At 39.5% G+C, this 24669-nt stretch overlaps 1 protein-coding gene across 11 annotated transcripts in view; it reads left to right on the forward strand.

Moving 5' to 3' along the window:
* The first annotated feature begins 10121 nt into the window (after positions 1-10121).
* LOC308616912 (ankyrin repeat and KH domain-containing protein 1) overlaps positions 10122-24669 on the forward strand; it is a 123905-nt gene continuing 109357 nt past the window's right edge. For 8 of the 11 annotated variants that reach the window (XM_081233419.1, XM_081233422.1, XM_081233428.1 and 5 more), the window contains exon 1: positions 10122-10550. In XM_081233419.1, coding sequence (XP_081089545.1) covers positions 10260-10550 — 291 coding nt within the window. In that variant the 5' untranslated portion in view covers positions 10122-10259. The remainder of the gene's footprint in view (positions 10551-24669) is intronic. The other 3 variants (XM_081233427.1, XM_081233420.1, XM_081233421.1) reach the window with 1 other exon arrangement.

A 24669-nucleotide genomic window follows, 5' to 3' on the forward strand; every position in this document is an offset into this window, starting at 1 on the left:
CTCAGTGTGATTCTTGACCTTCCCTTTTAATTAGTACTGAGGGATGGCGAGAAGCTCATAGAATTGCTGCTAGTACTCATATTTTCAGTATGCATCTTTCATTGGAGGCAATACCCAAAATATATTCACCAAGGACTCACCTGGGGGGAAAGTGACTTCACCTTCATTGCTAACCACATGACCTTTCTGCATAGAGATGTTTCTTTTTGTGGAAAGCAAAGCTACAACTTGACATCTTTTAAAAACTTGTTTCCAGTTACAGTAAAAACATTTGTTTCTTTTAAAAAAATTTATTTATTTATGTATTTATTTTTGGCTGTGCTGGCTCTTCCTGGCAGCGTGTGGGCTCTAGAGCATGCGGGCTCAGCAGTTGGGGCATGCAGGCATAGTTGCGGTATTTGGGATCTAAGTTCCGTGACCAGGGATTGAACTCAGGCCCCCTGCACTGGGAGCATGGAGTCCCAACCACTGGACCACCAGGGAAGTCCCCCTTTATCTGTTTCTGTTCAGTATGTTTCTCTTGAGGGTTTCTTGTGGACTTACCATGTAATGTTCTATATTAGCTAAGTTCCCTCCATTGCTGTCTGAAACCAAACACATAGGGTGAACTCATCATCATCTTCTTTATCTGAAAAAGAATTGTTCCTGCTTAATTTTTCTAACACTGCCAATAAATATCCCATTTGATCAGTTCCCTGATTTTATACATAAAGTGATTTTTTTCTTACAAACTATATTAAATTTATTTTCCTGATCACCAGAGTACTATATTATATATAGAAAAATTGAAAACATAAATAAATAAAATAAATAAAAACACCCATTATCCCACTATCCACAGATAATCTCTCTGTCTGGTGTATGTCATTTTGACGTATGGGAATATTCTATCCATTCTAGTGTATTGGGAATACTATATACCCTTTGTTTTATAATTTTATCTTTTATTTAATATAATGTGAACTTCATTTTTAATGACTATAGAATCAAATTGTATACCAAAATCGAGTTAACATCAATTAATTCCTGTTAGATATTTAGGTTGTATTGATTTTTTTTTACTATATGATATTTTGTGCCATGTCTAATTAACTCTTAGAGATAAATTCTTAGAAGTCCAAGAAATAAACATTTTTTTAAATGAACTTTTATAAGAGTAGATCTTAAAAGTTCTCATCACAAGAAAAAAAACTAACTGAGGTGACATATGTTAACTAAATTTACTGTGGTTAATCATTTTGCAATATATACATGTATCAAATCATTATGTTGTATACCTTAAACTAATACAATTAGTGTCAATAATTATATGTCAATTATATCTCAATAAAACTGGAAAAATAAAAATAAAATAAATAAATGTAAGAATAAAGATAAAATAACTTAATTAAAATAAAAACTTTAAATTTTGGAATAGTTTTAGATTTAAAGGAAAGTTGCAAAGATAGTACAGAGTTCCTAAATAGCCCATCCCCAGTTTCCTCTGTAACTAACATCTTAACATTAGTATGGTACATTTGTCACAATTAATGAGCCAACACTGATACATTATTATTAGCTAATTGATACATTATTATTAACTAAGGTCCATACTTTATTCAGATTTCCTTCATGTTTGCCTCATGTCCTTTTCCTGTTCTAGAATCCCATTCAGGATATCATATTACATTTAGTCATCATGTCTCCTTAGTCTCCTCTTGACTATGAGAGTTCTCAGAATGCTTGCACATATCAAGGATACATACTATTAACATGATTTATCACTGTTGATGTTAATCTTGACACCTGTCTGAGGTAGTGTTTGTCAGATTTCTCCACTATAAAGTTACCCTTCCCCCTCCCTTTTCCATACTGTACTCTTTGGAAGGATGTCACTAAGCACAACCTACACTTAAGGAAAAGGGAGTTATGCTTCACCTGCTTGAGAGCAAAGTATCTACATAAATTTGGAATTCTTGTGCATGGAAGACTTATCTATTCTCTCCATTCATTTATTTATTCAATCATTTACTTATATACATATGAACTCGTGGATATTTATTTTATACTTTGGGTTATAATCCAATACTAATTATTTGCTCAAATTGTCCCAGCTTTGGCCATTGGGAGCTCTTTCAGTTAGCTCCTGTATCTCTCTGAGATACCCTCATTATTTTGTGTATGTGTGTATGTTTAGTACTTTCTTACTTTCTGGCACTATAAGATGATCCAGGCTCATCTTGTACAATATATTTACTGCTTCAGTCCTAGAATCAGTGACTTCTCTAAGCAGTCATGGTTCCTTTTATTGAAGAAGGATATTAAAAACCAGGAGTATAAGGTGTGCACGTTGCTACTGGAGTGTCATTTCTAGCTGACAGAGCAAAAAAAAATGTGTATACTAACTTGTGTATATATACATACCTATACATATTTCTACAAATATCCACTTGTAACTATAGTAAACTAAATATGAGTTCATACTCATGTTTCCAGCTCTAACCCATCACCACACAGATCATTCTAGCCTATTCCCCTTGCTTATCTGTAGTCTCCCACTCTAACAGTGAGAAAGTAGGCTCCCACAATGTCATCCATTTACATAATTGTTCAGTTCCAGTACACATACATAGTGGTTTCAGAACTGTTAATGCATATCTCCATGGGAAACAACTTGATCAAGCATAGTACAGCGCTTATGTGCTGTTCCTTTTGTCTTTAGTCTTAGAGCCACCACTCATTTCCAAAGTTACGTAGGTCAGTATATTTTTCCTTCACTCCCTTCAGTGAGGTTGTTTCACACATTTAAAAAAAAATAAACTTATTTATTTATTTATTTTTGGCTGCATTGGGTCTTCATTGCTGCGCACGGGCTTTCTCTAGTTGCGGCAAGTGGGGGCTACTCTTCGTTGCGGTGTGTGGCCTTCTCATTGTGGTGGCTTCTCTCGTTGTGGAGCATGGGCTCTAGGCGCGCAGGCTTCAGTAGTTGTGGCACTTGGGCTCAGTAGTTGTGGCATGCAGGCTCTAGAGCTCAGGCTCAGTAGTTGTGGTGCATGGGCTTAGTTGCTCCACGGCATGTGGGATCTTCTCGGACCAGGGCTTGAACCTGTGTCCCCTGCATTGGCAGGCAGATTCTTAACCAATGCGCCACCAGGGAAGTCCTGTTTTGCACATTTGTGATACAATTAGATTCTTTTGCCATAGTATGCATTCTATTCTGGGATCCTCTGGACTACTAAATGATTAAAAAATATTTTATCATATGTTAAATTTCACTCTTTGTACTGTAAAGTTCTATAGGTTTGACGAATGAATAGTGTCATATATCTACTATTACAGTATCATACAGAATACAATATCATACAGAACTTTACCACCCTAAAAAATCCTCTGTGCTTCACCTATTCAACTCTTCCCCCACCACAACCCCTGGCACATTGATCTGTTTACTATCTCCATAGTTTTGCCTTTTCCAGAATGTCATATAAATAGAATCATACAATACGTGGCCTTTTCAAACTGGCTTCTTTCACTTCACAATATGCATTTAAAATTCATCTTTGTCTTTGCATGGTTTGACAGCTCATTCCTTTTTATAGTATTCCATTGTATGGCTGTACCACACTTTGTTTACCCATTCATCTATTGAAGGACACCATGGTTGCTTCCAGAAGCAATGATTATTAAGAAAACTGCTATAAACATCCCCATGCACAATTTTATGTGGATATAAGTTTTCAAATCAATGGGTAAATACTTAGAAGTGCAATTGTGCATTGTATGGTAAGACCATCTTTAGCATTGTAAGAACCTTCCAAACTCTTTTCCAGAATGGCTGTACCATTTTGCATTCTCATCAGCAATGAATGAGAGCTGCTGTTGTTTTGCATCCTCACCAGCAATTGGTACTGTCAGTTCATTGGATTTTAGCCATTCTAATAGGCGGAAATAAAAATTTAAGGAAAGGATCTTGATACATAATACCACATTTCCCTTCAGAAAGTTTGTATTGATTTCTCTAGAATAACTTTTGTTCCTAACTCTACTGTTCCCCACATTTCATCAGGCATCAAGTCATGCTGATTCTTATGCTTGCTGACAGACAGTTCCATTCTCTCATTTTGATAGCCACTCCCCTGACTCAGGCTTTCATTACTTCACACCTGGCCTAAGCACAACAGCAAGACTGCTTGTTTCCTAGACTCCAGTACCTCCTTGTTCCATATCCCAACTCATACAATGCAGCCCAAACAAAACAAAACAAAAAGTTGTAATCTCCCTTTGACAATTTTTATCTTGGTAACTTTGCTTTTCAATAACTATGAACCGAAATTTAAAGCCCTCAGTCCAGTATTCAACATTTCTTTAACCAAATTTCTCTTTAATCCTCTTTCTGATTTCTCTGCACTGACCAAGTTATTCTTTTAACCATTCCCTTCCATTTGGAAGGCTTTACCTCTTCTATTTCCCTCAGTTAGTTCCTAGTTCAAAATGATAATAATCAAAGCTTTTTCCTAAATAAACTTACTCTATTTTGATTTCTCTTTTACTTTCTACCTACTCAATACTGCAAAATAGTTTATTATACTGTCTTGAATTTGTCGTTCTGTTGTTTAAGACTGTTCTCTATTATCCCCACGTGCATTTTATCTACCTAATCATCAGTCAATAAGTATATGCATCAGTGTAACTGAAAAGAAGTACATTATCTTCTGCTTCTTTTATGTTTTCTCTAAAGACTTGGCAAAGTGCCATGCACACAACAGGAATTAAATAAATGTTGGTTGAATGTGCATGTGAAAAAATTGCAAAACTAATTTGAAATATTTGAAAAAAATTTTATTACACAAAAAGTATATGTTCACTGTGGAAAAGTAAAAAAGAAAAGCCTAGAAAATATAAATATTCAAAAAAGAAAAAAGAATTTTATAAATCTCCGTACGAATCTATTACCCCAAAGATAATTACTATTAACATCTTGGTTTTACATGTAACCTACCGTACTTTTTCCATACATGTATGATATTTGATTTAAAGTGATGACTATGTTTTGTGGTATGGAATGTCTCTTAAGTTATGTACCTTTAAAGTGTACCTCAAAAGGTCAACTGGACACACAACCTTTATTGGTCAAGGAGCACAGCATCACACACAGAAGTATACTAGTCACTTGAAGTAGATTTGGTATTTCTGATTCTCAACTCAGAGACCCTCCCACCAAATCCTACTTCCTCTCAACCCTACTGCATATTCTCCTTGACATGCTATCCTCTGTTAAACAATTCAAGGATTAAGGAATCCTGACAGAACCCCAAGGAAGAAAATGAATATGGGTATTAATTGTTCTCTCCTCTCTCCACTGTTGAGGACCTGAGTGATTCTACTACAAGAGATATTTATATACTTGTTAGTTTTAGAAGTTATATATATATATATATATATATATATATATATATATATATATATATACTTTTCCCATTTTCAGGTAGGCTCAGTAAATTTTCTGAATAATTTGGTATAATTTTCTTAGGCTATGTGGTGGGGTAGTCCAGCTGCAGGCATAGCTCCTTGTTTTTTAAAACATGCCCACTTCCTACATCTTGCAGGTATATTCAAGTATAGCTCAAATAAGTGGTAGCCTTCAGCCTGGTTGCAATTTTATGGTTTTTCAATTGAACTAAGTTGTGCCCAGAACTTCCTGGAGGATAGAGAGTAGGTTTATCGTAGGAAACAATAGTTTCCTATCCAGTTTATAGTACTGGCTAAATAAATTATAGTATGCCTGGTTAACAGAATACTATGAAGCAGTAAACAAGAATTACAGAGCTCTCTACATACTGACATGGAATATCTCTAGAATATATTAGGTGAAAAAAGCAAGATACAGAAGTGTGTATAGTATGCTGCCATTTGTGTTAAAAAGGGAAAAAGTAGACAGGTACGAAATTGCTTATTTATGTATAAACATTCCTAGAAGGAGATTAGAAACCTGGTAACATGGTTTGCTTATAAGAGGGGATCTGGGTGTTTAGTGGACAAAGTAAAAGGACTACTTTCATGGTATTTTTAAAATTCTTTTTGAAATGTGAACCATGTGAATATATTAACTATTCAGATTTTTTAATGTGAAATTACATGGTCTAAGAAACTAACAATATAGTTGGAGAAACCAGGAGATAAGTTTTAAATTAAATGTTTCCAACTGTTACAAAAGAGCGATCAAATTTGGTGGCAGTCAGGGATAATTTACCTAGAGTCCTAATTAGCAGGTTTATAAAGATATAATGGTTGAAGTATTATATCAGTTTACCTGATTGATGAAATTCCTCTACCTTTGAGGGTACCATGGAATCAACGTGATACAGTGGGAAGAGCATGGGTTTTGGGATCAGGCAGAAATAAATTCAAATCCTAGCCTTTTAATATACTGGCCTTATATGTTTGGGCAAGTTATATAACCTTTTTGGAGTTTCAATTTCCTTATCTGTAAAATGGGTGAAATCTTTTTTTTTTTTTTTTTTTTTTTTTTGGTACACGGGCCTCTCACTGTTGTGGCCTCTCCCGTTGCGGAGCACAGGCTCCGGACGCGCAGGCTCAGCAGCCGTGGTTCACAGGCCCAGCCGCTCCGCGGCATGTGGGATCTTCCCGGACCGGGGCACGAACCCGTGTCCCCTGCGTCGGCAGGCGGACTCTTAACCACTACGCCACCAGGGAAGCCCTGGGTGAAATCTTGATAGGGTTATTATAAAGGTTGAATGACATAACATCCAAGTGCAACACATTTGTTGGTTTACTTATCCTTCTTTCCTTATATACATGGGCTGAACTGAGATGGACTGACATGCAGAAATTAAATGTCTTGAGAAAATGCAGGTTGCATGTAAAAGAACTACATGTAGCTAAAGTCCCTGTATCTACAATTTAGTTGTCAATCTCATATTTCTTATGAGGAATAAAGCCTTTTTTACCTCAAAGTTTAAAAAATCCTTGGACTGTACAGTTTCCCTTTTTCCTTCCCTGTCTGAAAGATGATCAAAAGGAAGAGAGTGCTTTGAAACATGTTAAATTAGACCCTAATAAATATTCCCACTGGTTTTCTGTGGGAAAACATTTTATTCTAATGTTAATTTCCAACAAATATACTTTTAAGAGGGATTTTGTGCTCCACTACTTATTCAGCCTTTGAAAAATCAGTGTATTACTTCTTTCAGTAGTAAATTTCATCTTAATATATATCAAAACCAAGGTTACCCACTAAATCACATTAATACTTATTGATATTTTACACTGAATACATTGAGTATGACTTTATATTCATCAAATGTATTACTTGATATGATGATTTCTCAATTAGTTTTCACATTTGTAAAACCACATGAATGTGGCATATATGGAAATATTAAATTATATTTAATATACAATCTATATAGCAGTCACCAAAATCTAGGAGATAGTTCCTAACTCCAACACTGACTGTCAAACTACTGAAAACAAGTGTCTTAGGTAAAGGTCCTGGTGAAACAAAGATCACTGCTTGATCATTATACTCCCAGTTATACTCAGGGTTGGTTGCTAGGGACTGAGTAGAGAGTGTATTTTTCTCTCTCAAATATACTGGGGGGAATGTATATATCCAGATTTCCTTTCTCTGTCCTTGAGATTCACGTAATGAATTTAAAGAATTTGTTCAGGTAGCTACATTATTATTATTGTGATAGTGGTAGAAATGACAAGCAGTTCCTTTGTAATGTTGCACCAGTCAATACCTGTTTTTGCCTAAGGATGTAGCCATACCAATTCTGGATAATCCAGCTCTGAAGTGGGTTGGGCAGTGCTGGGTTTCTTTTGTTGGCACTATTAGTTTGAGTTGTGACCTAGTCACACATGCCTACTGAAGATATGAGCTAATTAAGTTGCACAAATTCTAACTAAAGCCAGTGTACATGGCATTTACATCAAAGTAGTTTTGTAGAAAAGGTACTTTCCCCACATTTTCTACAATGTATTATCTAGAAAGAACATTTACCTAAAATGTTCTGCTCATTGGGCTCCCCTGGTGGCGCAGTGGTTGAGAGTCCGCCTGCCGATGCAGGGGATGCGGGTTCGTGCCCTAGTCCGGGAAGATCCCACATGCCGCGCAGCGGCTGGCCCTGTGAGCCATGGCCGCTGAGCCTGCGCGTCCAGAGCTTGTGCTCCGCAATGGGAGAGGCCACAACAGTGAGAGGCCCGCGTACCGCAAAGAAAAAAAAAAAAAAAGTTCTGCTCATAGAAAACTGTCTCTTTTTGACATGTGAAATGCCAAAATGAGCATTTACCAAGCCAAAGAAATGTTCACAATCTTCGAATTGCTCTTTAAATGTTTGGCAGAATCGATTTTTAAAGTCATTTTGAAAATCATTTTTTGTAGAATTTTCAGATTCCAGTTCAAGGGAGGTAAAATATTAAAAATTACACAATCAAGATATACAAGGCCCTTTGTTAAAGATGCAAGAGAGTAGACAATGCCAAAGCTTTTGCTTTTAGCCAATCTCTCTTGGCTAAACTCGTATGGACATTCTCAGGGTCAAAGAACATTTGCCATACAAACTTCCCCAAATGCCTTTCTTGCGATCTTTGATCATAGGATTAGTTAGAGCATTAGTTCTTTTAAAGCCCTCTTTATTGACAAAGGCAGGCGATAGAGAGATAGAGCTAACAGAGGTACAGAGAGCTCCTCTGAAGGGGGAAGACCCCCTTAGCTAGCCTTGGTTTGCATCACAGAGACAATTAGTGTGGCTGGCAGGAGCCAGGGCAGGTGGAGGACTTTTGAAGGAAGAGTAACTAAAAAAAGTTAGTCTTTGCTTTAAGTTTGGCACTTTGCTAAGCGCCTGACGTTATTACCAATTTATTCATAACAACAACTCAATGAGGGAGGTATTAATATTACCCCCATTTTACAGACGGGAGAACTGAAAGTCACAGAGACTAAACAACTAACGCCCGGAGGTCACACCGTAAATAAGTGGCGGCACCAGAACTCGAAATTGCTCCAGAGCACGCACTCTTAACCACTGCATTCAGCCCCGCGGTGTGATTCCGCGCGCTGTCCACGGCCTTCCCACCCTCCTTCGTGGGACAGTTCCCGGTACTGAGGCATGGCGCTGTCCAGCCCTCAGGCCCGCCGCCTTCCACAGGCAAGAGAACGCGGCCCCGAGGGGCGACCCCGCCCGCAGGTTGTAGAACTGCCGCGCCCAGCCACGTCCTGGCACGCGGGCTGGCCGAATCGCCTCCGGGCGGTCATCCTCAGCAGCTCTCTGGTTCCCTCAGCTCGGGGGGCTAGGATCCTCTCGGAAAGGCAGGAGGCACTCAGCCGGAACAGCCCCGCTCGAACGTCTCTCCCAGACCCCTACTCCCGCCCAAAGAGCCAGAAGCAGAGTTTACACATCCTCCCCTGTCCCAGAGGCGGTGACCTCTCTAATGACTGACGCGCCGCTCCTCCAACCAGGGACGGGCAGGAAGGTGGAGCCTAGCTGAGACTGACAGCTTCTTCCCTCCAATCCGCGTGCAGCAACTCTCCGCGCCTGGCAGAGAGCGACAGGTGGGGACTGCGTTACCTCCGCGCCTCTTGCACCACTGACGTAAGAGCCTCACTAAGCGCTGGGTTAATTCACTCAAAATCTCACCAATTCTTGCAGGTCGTCACCTCAGCCGTCATTTTAATCAAGAGTGGAAATTCCCCAACCCTTTCCCGTCACCTCAGATGGGGGCGGGATGAATGGTACACTTACCGGCCAATTGTACCACGCGACGTCCTGTGACAAAGTGACCGACACTTTCTGTCGCCAATGAAGCTTTCCATTGTCAGGGGTCACTATGACTGACCACAAGGCCAACTAATCCACTTTAAGGTCGTGACGCGATAGTCAGAGAGACTGGCCAATAGACATAGAAAAAGACCGGAAGTCGGCACATGGGGACTAGTAGGCGGGTGTTCGCAACCGCCTAGGCCTGCGCGGGTCAACGCAGCTTGGGGGCCGCGAGCCAGGGAGCGGCGCGTGACGAAGAGTCTGAGCGACGGCTCGCCTTGGCCAATGATCTGCAGCCGCTGGGGAGCTGCAGCCAGTGGCGAGTGTGGGGGCGGGAGGCAGCAGGTTAGGCAGTGAGAAGTTAGTGGCGCTGCTGGGACGGGGGGGAAGGAGACGCTTCTTCCTCCTGCTGGTCCTCTCGTTTCCCGGGATTGGCGGCGGCGGTGGCCGCGGCCGCGAGTGACTCGGCAGCGTCTCCGGCTCCGCGTGAGAACCATGCTGACCGACGGCGGAGCCGGCGGCACCTCCTTTGAGGAGGACCTGGACTCAGTGGCTCCGCGATCCGCCCCAGCCGGGGCCTCGGAGCCGCCTCCGCCGGGAGGGGTCGGACTGGGAATCCGCACCGTGAGACTCTTTGGGGAGGCCGGGCCAGCTCCGGGAGTCGGTGGCGGCAGCAGCGGTGCGGGCGGAGGGGACGCGGCGCTGGATTTCAAGTTGGCGGCTGCCGTCCTGAGGACCGGGGGTGGAGGTGGTGCCTCTGGTAGCGACGAGGACGAGGTGTCCGAGGTACGGCTCGGGGACCCCCGCCTCCCACACAGCTTGAGGCACGAATTCTCTCTGGGCCGGCGCAGGGCCGAGGCCACCCTCTCGCTGCTCAGGCGGAGTCGTTCTCTGACAGCGATCGGCTCCATGGCGGCAGTGGCAGCGGTGCGGGCCTAGTGCGCCCTCGGCTTACTCTTCAGCCCGCGGATCGAGCCGGACCGCTTCCCGTCACCATCCATAGACCCACAATAGGGAATCCTTTGGTCTCTGAGCTTCGCGCGGGAACCGGGACTCCTCGGGCACCTCCCGCCCACCCCGCTTTGGAGATGGGGGGGCGGGGTCTTGCCAGAGTCCCTGCCCTTGGTACTGAGAGAGCGAGACAGAGGGTCAGGGTGAGAGAGGGCGAGTGAGACAGAGACAGAGAGACAGAGCTGGCTTGCCTAAAGAGCATTGCCACTGTACTGTGTCTCTCGTCAGAGTTGCAGGGTTGGACATTATTTGCCTTATGCCTTGTGTGTTTAAGGAGGGGTCTTAATTCTCCTCTATAGTTTGAGACAGGTGAGTACTAAGGAGCTCTCTGCTTCTGCGCTGAAAAATCACGTGGGTCTTGCGCCTGGAACTTTGTGTGAAGTTAGACAGGAAAAGAAAGTTCCAGTGCATCTTTGAGCTTCGCAACAGCTGGATAGCTGAACTCTGGAGATTTTTAGGCTTGGAGAAGATGAGGCCCTGTATGGACACCTTTTGCAGTGAGGGAAACTTGTTATCAGGTCCTTAGTTTCTTTTAGCTCTTATACTGGGCCTTTTTAGGTCTAGGCAACCTAGAATGGTAGGCATCAACTTTTGGGCTCTAGGGCAAAAGGAGATATTTTATATCTGCACTTTTTCCCCTTGACTTTGACTTGGTTATAGTACTGTCTTGTGATGACTATTGTTCTAAGTGCTCAGAGTATTCTATTTTGGTTCTAAGGTGCCTGGTTCATCCCCTATGACATTTTAACCTCAGTGTTGGTCTTAAAGTACAGGGATTTCTATATATGTACAACTATCCTGGCTTCTGTGTTTGAGAGGAATAAGGAGACACTGCATTTGTGGGTTGTAGAATACATTTAGTGCACAGTCTTACCATTCTTGGTCTGAACAGGAATTCCTTTAGATTTAAAACCTTAGTGTATTCTAACCCCAATATTTTGCTTTGGAAAAAACTGTGGGTTGTAAAGGAGATAGTTCCTTGAATATCTGTATCTTTGAATTTCATTATAAGAGAAATAACTTCTAAGTCAAGGTGGGACAGGATTTTATTTGAGTAGGCAGTTACGGAGAGACTCTCTGGAGCACTTCCGCTCCTGGGCTTGTGGAAGGCTTTCATTTAGACTTTGAATGAAAATTGATGAGAGATGAACCTAGAACACATTTACCTTTTACCTAGGAAATAAAGTGGGAATATCTTTAGGCTCTAAAGATTAGAGTCTATTTTTCTTTGAAACTTCTAAGAGAGACTGAAAAGGTTTGCTTTGGTCTGAATGTGATAGAAGGATGATGTCCTTGATTTCTGGACCATTTTTGCATAATTGTCATTGATGAGTTGAAACATCACACATTTGTTTTTACTTCAGTAGTATTCTTAAATTTCTTCAGAGGTAGAGTGCTAGTGAGCTTCCGAAGTTATGAATCTCTAACTCTATCGGCTCGTGTTATATCTGGGTAAATGAGCTTTTGAAATAACCATTTATGTGAGGCTTGTTCGCGCATCCATATGACATGGAGAAGAAATTCCTGGAATATCTAGTGTCTGTTGTATAGTATGTGTGGTAGGATATAGTCTATACCTTTGTGAGTGAAATGACCTTTTTTTCCCAAGCATATTTCTTGGATTTTCTTTTCTCTCTGACAAGATGAGTGTCTTCTCCCATATTATTAACTTTGAATTTCCAGTGTGAAAAGACCATAAATAATATTCTTCAAAAAACACTCACCCAGCTGGCATTTGATGAATAATAATAGAATCTTTATTTTCATCATACCTAGGTGTTTTAGAACCAAATATTTATAATGTAGACATTCAGAGAGATGGGTTGGTTTGTAGTTTGAGAGTGAAGTTTGTCTTCTTCCCCGAATGGGGCAGGACTAGGTGAGAAATGAGTAAGAAATGTGGAGGCCTAGTGCATTTGCTCTAGAGTTAGTTGAAATTCTATACATTTGGTATACAGAAATGTAGATACTTTAAGGACCTCTTTTCTATTCATTATCAGAGCCTACAGCTGAGAAAAAACAAGGTACTTTCCCTCACTGGCTAAGTCAAAACACCTTTTAGTTTGAAGAAGGGGCTTGGATCTTTTTGTAAATTTTTTATATTAGAATTGTGCTAGCTTAGGGAATGTCACCCTTTGGGATCTTTGGTTCTTGTTGTTTTAAACATTGGGGTGAATACCTGTTTTGTATTTCTTCAGGCATGCTGAGCATGTTCCTTAGCTGTCCAAGGCCTTGAATAGAAGAGTCAGAACTTGCATTGGATTCTTTTGATATGTACCCATTTTTCAGAATAGAAGTCAGGTTGAAAATTCTTTAAAAATCTATTTTTAAATGTTAACTTTAGATTTGTAGTCTTTTTTTTTAAAGTAAGGTAAAAGGAAAATAAAATTCCTAAAGAAAGGATTTTGGTGAGGTTTATGATCTTTAATCTTTTGTCTTAAGAATGTATGCATATACTGTATGTATATGTGTGTGACATCTTCCTTTTAAAATTATAAAAGTAATATGGTCCTATGGTAAAAAAGTCCAACGGTGTAGATAGTAGATATAAGATGAAAAGTAAAAGTTCTTCTCACCCCTACTGACCCTTCAAATCCCACTCTTCAGAGATACCAGTATTGAAATTTTTCTTTTAGAAAAATTTCCAGGCCTATATAGGCTTATATGTATATGTATACATGTTCATATACACACTTAAAAGATAGATATCCTATCTTGAGACAGGTGCTATATTTACAATTAGTTAAAAGCACATGGAAATTGTGTACAACATTTTATAGCAAATTATAGCAAAAGCTTTGTAGGGATTTTTTTTTTTCCTGAAGATTATGTTAAAGAGTCAAAAGCACAGGCCATACAGAGGGTCCATTCTGATTTTCTCTAATATGAGATGGATCATTTCCTTTAGGGTTACTTATGACCTACTATCTAGATAGAGTGAAGTTTCTCAACAGCAACATATCGACATTTGGGGCCAGATAATACTTTGTTGTGAGGGGCTCTCCTGTGCTTTAGCAGCATCCCTGGCGTTTACTCACTAGATGCCAGTAAAACCCACCCAGTTGTGACAGCTAAAAATGTCCTTAGACAAAGCCAAATGTCTTGTGGGGCAAAATCACCCCTTGTTGAGAATCACTGGTCTAGAGGCCCACTCTTATCTGGGATGGCAATTTTGTCATGAATACTTTGTATTCAAAGTTCAGGTAAACAAGGTGAGTCACTGCTTTTAATAGCATCTCAGGGCTTATGCTGGTAACCTGAACAAGAGAGAAATTGAAAGAGGGTACGGACAGGTGTTCTGGTTTTTTTAAAAATTTATTTTATTTTATTTTATTTATTTATTTTTGGCTGCGTTGGGTCTTCGTTGCTGCACGGGATTTCTCTAGTTGTGTTGAGCGGGGGCTACTCTTCACTGCAGTGTGCGGGCTTCTCATTGAGGTGGCTTCTCTTGTTGTGGAGCACGGGCTCTAGGCGTGCAGGCTTCAGTAGTTGCGGCAGGCGGGCTTAGTTGCTCCGTGGCATGTGGGATCTTCCCGGACCAGAGCTCGAACCCGTGTCCCCTGCATTGGCAGGCATATTCTTTTTTTTTGCAGTACACGAGCCTCTCACTGTTGTTGGCTCATGGGCCTAGCCGCTCCGTGGCATGTGGGATCCTCCCAGACCGGGGCACGAACCCACGTCCCCTGCATCGGCAGGCGGACTCTCAACCACTGCGCCACCAGGGAAGCCCTGGCAGGCGTATTATTAATCACTGTGCTACCAGGGAAGCCCCGGACAGGTTTAATGTTATAAATTTTCCATGGTAAATTTATAATTTTAGGAAACTTAAAATGCTATATTGTTTTTGAAAAATTCATTTATTGTCCATGAAAATGAATTTCTAAAAATCCTTTATGGGGACTTTGTTCAAGGTAGAAAGGCTTTACTCCATAAATTATCATCAGTAGTGATAAAATAGGAAATATACCTTTGAATTCTAGTGAGCAAATTTTGGAGACATAAAAATGTCGATTGAAGGAAAAATTACATGTTATTACTGTAACAATTTTTTTTTAATTTATTTAATTTATTTTATTTTTGGCTGCGTTGGGTCTTCACTGCAGCGAGCGGGCTCTCTCTAGTTGTGGCGAACACGAGCCACTCTTTGCTGCAGTGCACAGGCCTTTCATTGCGGTGGCCTCTCCCATTGCAGAGCTTGGGCTCCAGGCACGCAGGCCTCAGTAGTTGTGGCACATGGGCTCAGTGGTTGTGGCTCACGGGCTCTAGAATGCAGGCTCAGTAGTTGTGGTGCCCGGGCTTAGTTGCTCCGCAGCATGTGGGATCTTCCCGGACCAAGGCTCGAACCTGTGTCCCCTGCAGTGGCAGGCGGACTCTCAACCACTGTGCCACCAGGGAAGCCCCTGTAACAATTTTTTATATTGCATGAGCATCAACCTTGCACAAGTTTCATTCTGTAAAGCCTTAAGACTTCACATAAAATGATTCCTTGGTGAGTATGGTTATATGAATATGTGCCACCAGGGAAGTCCTCTCACTTGTTTCTATTTTGAGATAATGCCCTTCCTACTGTTATGAAATTAATTTTTAAAATATCCGTGTTTGACAAAATATCAAATTGGAAAGTTCATGTTAGGACTCTGGGTAAAGCCTCAACAGTCTGGGAACCATTGATCTGAATGACTTGCTCAGGATCACTCTGCTAATTTATAGTAGAAAATAGCTTATGTGACTCCCATTATAGTTATATTTAACTGCTATATTGTCCTGCTGACTGTTTCTCTTCTGATGCATGAATTTAATTAGTTGCTTAGGAAATGCCTTCTCAAACTAGCATTTAATCCGTAGTTGACCTTGTTGGAAAACTTTTATATTATGAAATTGGTGACTGCCATGTAGATCAATCAGTATATTAAGAAGTCAGTCAGGGACTTCCCTGGTGGCGCAGTGGTTAAGAATCCGCCTGCCAGTGCAGGGGACACAGGTCCGAGCCCCGGTCCCGGAAGATCCCACATGCTGCGGAGCAACTAAGCCCGTGCGCCAAAACTACTGAGCCTGCACTCTGGAGCCCGCGAGCCACAACTACTGAGCCCGAGTGCAACAACTACTGAAGCCCACACGCCTAGAGCCCGTGCTCTGCAACAAGAGAAGCCACCCAGTGAGAAGCCCATGAACCGCAAGGAAGAGTAGCCCCCGCTCGTGGCAACTAGAGAAAAGCCCGCGCGCAGCAACAAAGACACAAGGCAGCCAAAAATAAAAATAAATAAATAAAATTTTAAAAAATTATTCAAAAAAGAAAAAAGGCAGTCAAAAGTGTGCCATTGAGTATTGGAGGAACACTACTTGAAGGTAATTTTGTAATTGCACTTAAACTCTGAAAGTTTAGGTCTTATTATTATTCATTTTAAGCGAATTAAGAAATATTAGAAGTACCAACATAGAAAGGCATATACCCAGCTTTGTACCTTTGCCACTATGGGAAACATTGGTTTTAATTTGTAAAAATTAAAATCTGTGTGCTGTTCTATTGGTAGTTACTTACAGCGTATGGTTCCTATGAATAATCATTTGCCTTATGATGATTGACTGGTTTACCTTTCTTCTGGTCAACTTTACCTAAACTAGGAGGAAAGTAAAGTTGTATATAAAGCTTTTTTTTATTTGATAAGCTGAAATTTAGCGACAGTTTGTCAAAGAACACATTCTGCTCTTACTCCGCTATACATCCTTCTGTTCTCACAGTTTTTCCCTTAACAGATGCTGGATGCTGTTTTCATTAGTAGAAAGAGTTTGTTTGTTTGTTTTTTTAAAGTAGATATCCCACTGTATCCTAGTGGTTTGATTCACTGCGTTAGTTTGCAATTTTGAAAAGAAAAAGGCAAGTACACTCCCAGGGATTAGCCCCAAGAACCAAAGAGTTGAACAGAACAGTTTATTAAATTGTCAAGTTTTGATGCTTTGTAATGAGGACAGTTAGGTTGAGAACAATTTTTTTAAATTGTGGTAAAACAAGGATAACAAAATTTACCGTTTTAACCATTTTTAAAAATTGTGTTAAAATATACATAACATAAAATTTACCTGTTTGTTTTGGCCATGCCGTGTGGCATGTGGGATCTTAGTTCCCCAACAAGGGTTTGAACCCTCGCCGCCTGCAGTGGAAGTGCGAAGTCTTAACCACTGGACCGCTGGGGAAGTCCAGAATTTACCATTTTAACCATTTTAAAGTGGTTTTAAGTACATTCACATTGTTGTGCAACTATCACCACCAGCCATCTCCAGAACTTTTTCATCTTCCAAAACTGAAACTTTGTACCCATTAAACAGTAATGCCCTGTCCTCGCTTCTCCAGTCCCTTGGCAACCACAATTCCACTTTCTTTCTCTTTGATTTTGACTACTCTAGGTATCTCAAATAAGTGAAATCATACAATTTTTCTACTTTTTGTGACTGGCTTATTTTACTTAGCATAATGCCTTCAAGGTTCATCCATGTTTGCAGCATGTCTGACACTTAGCTGAATACTATTCTACTGTATGTATATACCATATTTTGTTTATTCATTCATCTGTTGATGGACACTTGGATTGCTCCTCTGCCTTTTGGCTGGTGTGAATATGCTGCTGTGAACATAGGTGTATAAATACATGTTCAAGTCCTTGCTTTTGCTTCTTTTCTGGTATATACCCAGAAGTGGGATTGCTGGATCATCTGTTAATTCTATTTTTAATTTTTTGAGGAACCACCATACTGTTTTCCATAGCAGCTGTGCCATTTTACATTCCCACTGGCAAAGCACAAGGATTCTGATTTCTCCATATTCTAGCCAATACTTGTTTTCTGTTTTTGAGATTAGCCATTCTAATGGGTGTGGTTTTGATGTTGAACATCTTTTCATGTGCTTATTGGCCATTTGTGTATCATCTTTGGAGAGATGTCTATTCAAATCCTTTGCCTCTTTTTTTTTTTTGGCTACACTGCCCAGCTTGTGGGATCTTAGTTCGCTGATCAGAGATTGAACCTGGGCCTGTGCAGTGAAAGCACCAAGTCCTAACCACTGGACCACCAGGGAATTCCCCCTTTGCCCATTTTTAATTGGGTTGTTTTTTCATTGTTTAATTGTAGGAGTTCTTTGGATGTTAATCCCTATCATATGTATAATATGTATAATTTGCACATATTTTCTAACATTCCATTGGTTGCCTTTTTACTCTGTTGTCCTTTCGTGCTTAAAAGGTTTTAGTTTAAATGAAGTTCAGTTTATCTGTTTTTTTCTTTTATTGTTTGTGCTTTTGGTTTCATATCCATAAAGTTGTTGCCAAATCCTATGTCATGAAGATTTTTTCCCAATGTTTTCTTCTAAGAATTTTATCCTTTTAGCTCTTACATTTAGGTCTTTGAGCCATTTTGAGTTAACTTTTGTTTTTGGTGTAAGGTCAGCATCTAACTTCATTCTTTAGCTTGTGATATCCAGTTTTTCCAGCACCACTTGTTGAAAAGACTGTAATTTCTCCATTGAATGGTCTTGGTATCTTGGTTGAAATGAATTGATCTTATATGGGAGGGTTTTTTCTGGGCTCTCTGTTCTATTCCATTGGTTTATATATCTGACTTCATGCTAGTATCTCACTGTTTTTATTACTGTGGCTTTAGTAGTAAGTTTTGAAGTCAGGCAGTATTAATCCTCCCACTGTGTTCTTTTTCAAGATTGTTTGACTAGCCAGGGTTCCTTGATATTCCACGTGAATTTTAGGATGGGTCTTTGTATTTCTGTAAAAAATGCTGTGGGATTTTGATAGGGATTGCATTGAATCTATAGATTGCTTTATGAGAACAAGTTTGAATACAAATCTTACATAATTGTTTCACCACAGTAGATACTAGCAAATCAAAAAGCTTGAGACTGACAAAACATTTGAAACCTTCTATGACAGGAAGAGACTGAGCACTCACTGATGTCCTCCCTGAAGCCATTGAACCCAGTTCACATGGAATACTGTGCTCTAAGTAGATGTTTCTTTTTTTTTTTTTAAGTCTTTATTGGATTTGTTGCCATATTGCTTCTGTTTTATGTTTTGGTTTTTTGGCCACGAGGCACACGTGGGATCTTAGCTCCCTGACCAGGGATCGAACCTGCATCCCCTTCATTGGAAGGTGAAGTCTTATCCACTGAACACCAGGGAAGTCCCTAAGTAGATGTTTCTGTAATACAATCAGTATTTTTTCCCTGTTTGTCCTCATATTGACTAATTTGTGATTGATCATGATGCTTCATATGTTGATTAAACGCTAGGAAGAATACTTTTTATCCTTTTTATCACTAGAGATGGGAAGAGTTCCATTTTGGAAAAATTGTCTCAATCTGGTATTAAATCTAGATAAATGAACCTGTAGTATTTTCTTTAATGATGTAGAATTTAAAAGTTTTCACATAGGCATTTTATGAAATCTGAGTCAGAAAGTAAAGGTTTGGCCATGTCAGTTGATACCTTGAGTGGTACACTTTGAAAGTACTTCCAGCACTTATCAGCTTCTAATTGATTTTCTCCTTGTGTTTACCTATTCTGCTAAATCCCTACATTTCTATTTTGGCCTTTTAAAAATTGTACAGTTGATAAATTCAGTAACATGTGACACAGACTGTCATTATCAAAGAGCAAATCCCGAAAGGGGCAGTAGTCCAATTATATTGGATATATTCTCTCCTTTTTTTTTGCTACATTTTATTTTGATATAATTTCAAACTTACTGGAAAGTTGCAAGTATAGTACAAAGATCTCCTCCCATATATCCTTTATCTAGACAGACCAATTTTGTTCATTTTGTCCCATTCCTCTCTCTCGACAAACAAGTAATTTATTTTCTGAATCATTTGAAAGTAGACTGCATACATCCTGTCTCTTTTACCCTTAAATTCTTTAGTGTATCTTGCCTAACAACAAAGGCATTCTCGTACATAATCACAGTGTATTTATCAAAATAGGAAATTTAATAAATTTCTGAAGTATTTTTCAAATTCAAATTCCTAAAGTTAAAAAAATTGAAATAGAATTCACATAATATAGAATTCACTCTTCAAATTGTACAGTTTAGTGGTTTTTTAATACATTCACAAAGTTGTGCAACCTTCACCGTTACCTATTTTAAAAAATTTTCATCACCCCCAAACAAAACTTTGTACCCATTAGCAGGCATTTCCCATTCTGTCCCTGCAGCTTTGGTAATCACTTTCTGTCTCACTGGATTTGCCTAGTCAGGGCATTTCATATAAATGGAATCATATAATATGTGATCTTTTGTGCCTCACTTCTTTCACTTAGTATATTGTTTTCAAGATTTCTACATGTTGTATCATGTGTCAGTACTAAATTGGAGTAATATGTTTTGTGGATATACCACATTTTGTTCATTGGTTGATGACATTTGGCTTATTTCCACATTTTGACTATTGTAAATAATGATACTATGAACATTTGTGTACAAGTTTTTTATGACGATATCTTTTCAGTTCCCTTGAGTGTATACCTTGGAGTGGAACCTTGATCATATTATAACTGTTTTATTTTCTGAGAAACCACCAGGCTGTTTTCTGTAGCAACTGCATGATTTTACATTCCCAGCAGTGTATGAAGGTTCCAATTTTTCCACATCCTTGCTAACATTTTTTTTTAATATCCATGCTAGTGGGTATGGAGTTTTTGGTTGTTTCTTGTTTTTGTTTTTAAATTTATTTATTTATTTATTTATTTTTGGCTGCCTTGGGTCTTTGTTGCTGTGTGCAGGATTTCTCTAGTTGCGGTGAGCGGGGGGCTACTCTTCGTTTCAGTGCACAGGCTTCTCATTGTGGCGGCTTCTCTTGTTGCAGAGCATGAGCTCTAGGCGTGTGGGCTTCAGTAGTTGAGGCACGTGGGCTCAGTAGTTGTGGCTCATGGGCTCTAGAGCGCAGGCTCAGTAGTTGTGGCTCGCGGGCTTAGCTGCTCCGCAGTATGTGCGCTCTTCCCAGACCAGGGCTTGAACCCATGTCCCCTGCACTGGCAGGTGTATTCTTAACCATTGCACCACCAGTGAAGCCCCTGGAGTTTTACCTCATTGTGACTCTGATTTGTATTTCCCCAATGACTAATGAAGTTGAGCATCTTTTCATGTGCTTGTTGTCCATTTGTATGTCTTTGGAGAAATGTTTATTCATATCTTTCTCCCATTTCTTGGTTGGGTTGTCTTTTTATTGTTGAATCATGTTTGTTGTTTGTTTTTAGGAAAAAACATGTATTCTGGATACATACCAGTCCCTTATCAGATACATGATTTGGAAATATTTTCTCCCTTTCTGTGGGCCATCTTTTCACTTTATTGATTGTGCCATTAAATTTTATTTTTTTAAGTTTTTAAATAAATTATTTATTTATTTTTGGCTGTGTTGGGTCTTCACTGCTGCACACGGGCTTTCTCTAGTTGCACTGAGCAGGGGCTACTCTTCATTGCGGTGTGTGGGCTTCTTACTGCAGTGGCTTCTCTTGTTGCGGAGCATGGGCTCTAGGCACGCGGGCTTCAGTAGTTGTGGCACACGGGCTCAGTAGTTGTGGCTTGCGGGCTCTAGAGCGGAGGCTCAGTAGTTGTGGCGCATGGGCTTAGTTGCTCTGTGGCATGTGGGATCTTCCCAGACCAGGGCTCGAACCCATGTACCCTGCATTGGCAGGCAGATTCTTAACCACTGCACCACTAGGGAAGTCCTGTGCCATTAAATTTTAAATTTTGGTTGGGCCCAATTTTTATATTTAACTATTTTTTCTTTTGTTGCTTGTGCATTTGGTGTCATGTCTAAGAGACCATTGCATAATCCAAGGTTATGAAGATTTACACCTGTTTTCTTCTTTTCTTCTAAGAGTCTTATACTTTTAGCTCTTACATTTAGGTCTTTGATCCATTTTGAGATTTTATATAAGATGTGAGGTAGAGATCTAACCTCATTCTTTTGAATGTGGATATCCAATTGTCCCAGCACCATTTGTTGAAAAGATATTTCTTTCTCCATTAAATTGTCTTGACACCCTTTTCAAAAATCATTTGACTTTAAATGTGATGGAGTGTTTATTTCTGGAGTGTTTATTTCTATTTTATTCCACTGTTCTATATGTCTTCTCATGCCAGTTCCATACTGTCTTGATTACTGTAGTTTTTTGTAGTAAGTTTTGAAATTGGGAAGTGTAAGTCTTGCAATTTTGTTTTTTTTTAAGATTCTTTTGGCTATTCTGGGTTACTGGATATGTTTGTGCTCTTCGTCTGGTCTTCGGAAGAGGTATTATAGAGGGTATTTTATATGCTACAGAATTTGTGGTCACACACGAAAACCACCCCTCCTCCATTAATAATATTCCATTTCTTGAAATTTCTGCCCCTCTTGTATACACTGAAGGTGGATGGTTGGGAACTCTTATGATTTAAACCTGTGTTTGCTAGGCTACCAGAAGAGGAAGTTGTTGTAGTGTTTGTTTATGCATCCCCTCCCTGACAAAGCCTGGATATATGTTTGAGAGGAGACAAAACTGAAGAGGGAGGAGGTGATTAGTTTGGGTAGTTGTAGTCTAAATACATCTGATGTGGACTATATATAGCTTGCAAGAAGAATATGGACAGAATTTCTTTTTCCAGGATAATAAACAAATGGATAAGTGGAATAAGATATAAAACATAGCAATTAGAGTTTTTGCATCTAGTATCTTCTAACAATTGCTTAAGAGGTGAGAATTCAATATTTGAGTAACACACAATTAGCTTGACACCCAAGCCATTGTTATCACCTGTGTGATTAAATTGCAAAAACAAATTGTGGATGTTACTGCTCAAATGGTCCCAATTATTTTAATTTACTAGTTATTTTGACTCTGAATAGTGAGAATCTGTACTATATTTTAGTACCTGTTTTGCTTGAGACTTGACTGAAAAGTTAACAAAGAAAAGTTTATTTTCTTTTAGTTTGAAGAGACAATTAATTAAGGCTATACTTAAATCAGGTGCATGTATTTGACCTATTACCACCCCCCCCAACAAAATTTTGAATAGTATGATAACAGTATCAAAAGTACTTACTACTATGTAGTATCTCCTTGTTAATCTGTTGAAAGCATGCTCTCATTCTCTACAGAGGAATATCAGTGTTTAGTTTGGGGTAGAGCCTCTTTTTCATGAACTGATATCTTGCATGATAAAATTATATCTTTCAGAGATTAGAGTCCTTGGCAGTGTGTTTAAGAATTCTGATTGGTATCATAGGGTAGATTCCACAATAATTTAACTAGAATCTACTATTTGTTAAGCTTTGTACTGGGCTTTGGAATTACAAAGATGAAAAAATGCGGTCCCTGCCCTTAAAGACATCAGGCTTTTCAGGAACATGAACATTTCAGAGAATGTGAAAACAAGGTAAATTATTTATTCAAATTATATTTGCCCTTCTAAACTAGTTTTACATAATAACAAATTATATTTGAGTGTTTGTTGTAGGCATGTGTACCTTAATTGCATCACTTCATTTAATATTTTCCTAGTCTTGTGACAGTCCAAGATCCTAAACTCAATATATGGATCATTGACCTGTGTTGGATGATCACTATAAAGGTTGATGTTTGGATGTCTTACTTCAGGAGTTTGATGGACTTTAAGTGACAGGTTTAAAGGGTCAATGATTTAAAATTAAAGGATACAAAGTTCATCAGCATAAGATATTTGAGCAAAACCACAACTGCTTCATTATGTTCTATAAACTCTCCAAGCATGTCCTGCTCCAGAGCCTTTGGCATTTGCAGTTGGCTCTCACAGGAGCATTCTTCTCTTAGATATCTGTGTGGCTGCCCTCTCTCACTTATTTTAGCAGTCTGCTAAGAGCCCTTCCTACTGCCTATTGTATGTATGTTCCCTAAACATCTCAGATTCACAATTCTAAAACTGAACTCATCGCTTCCCCCTCTACGCCTATCCCTTCCCCACCCCACCTTTGTAAATTGCATTGCCCTAAAACTAGTCAGTGTAGTCAGAAACCTTGAAGCTTGCATCTGCTATCTCTTACCACACACATCCAAACAGGTACTGAGTCCTGTAGGTTCTTTCTTAGCATCTTGTTTGTCTCTTTCTCTGTATTCTCACTGCTTGTGCTGTAAATCAAGTCATCATCTTTCACCTGAACTTATTGTAGCAATCCCTGGCTCTATCTACCTCTGTGATTATACCTCTAATTCTTCGTTTACCCTGCTATCACAGTAAATTCTCTAATGCCAGTTCAATCATGTCACTCCTTTGGCAAAAAGCCTTCCCATTCCTTAGATAAAGAATAAATCAAATTCCTTGGTATGGCATACAAGGTTATTTAGGATTTGGCTTCTGTCTATTTCTATCCTTGCTGTATCCTACTTTATTTGCTTTTTATATTCCAGCCATACCAAATTGCTGTAGTTCTCTGAACATATCAAGCTATTAAACGTCCCAAGTACTTTGCTCTCACTGCTTTGGCTTCTAGAATCATGATAATAACTACTACATACTGAGTGTTTATTGTCCGCTGGACTAAATGCTTACCTTTATGTTCTTAAATAAACATTACAACTACCATATGAAGGAAGTGATATTCCCAATTTGCAGATGAGGAACCTGAAGCTTAGAGACATTGTATAATATGCACAAAGTTGTACATCTAGTGATGGAGCCACGATTTGAATCAGGTTTCTTGGAATGTAAAATCCATGCTTATAACTACTACTCTACACTGCAGCTGTCACTAATGGCCCCGTTCTCCATCCTGTTGGATACCTTCTTGTTCTGGATCATCACTTCTGATTTCCTTCATTACTACCCCAACTGGAATTGACCATTTTTTCCTTCCTCTGTGTTCCCATGTTGTCTGTAT

This window comes from Mesoplodon bidens (assembly GCF_964165515.1).
Source record: "Mesoplodon bidens genome assembly, chromosome: 4".
Lineage (NCBI taxonomy): Eukaryota > Metazoa > Chordata > Mammalia > Artiodactyla > Ziphiidae > Mesoplodon > Mesoplodon bidens.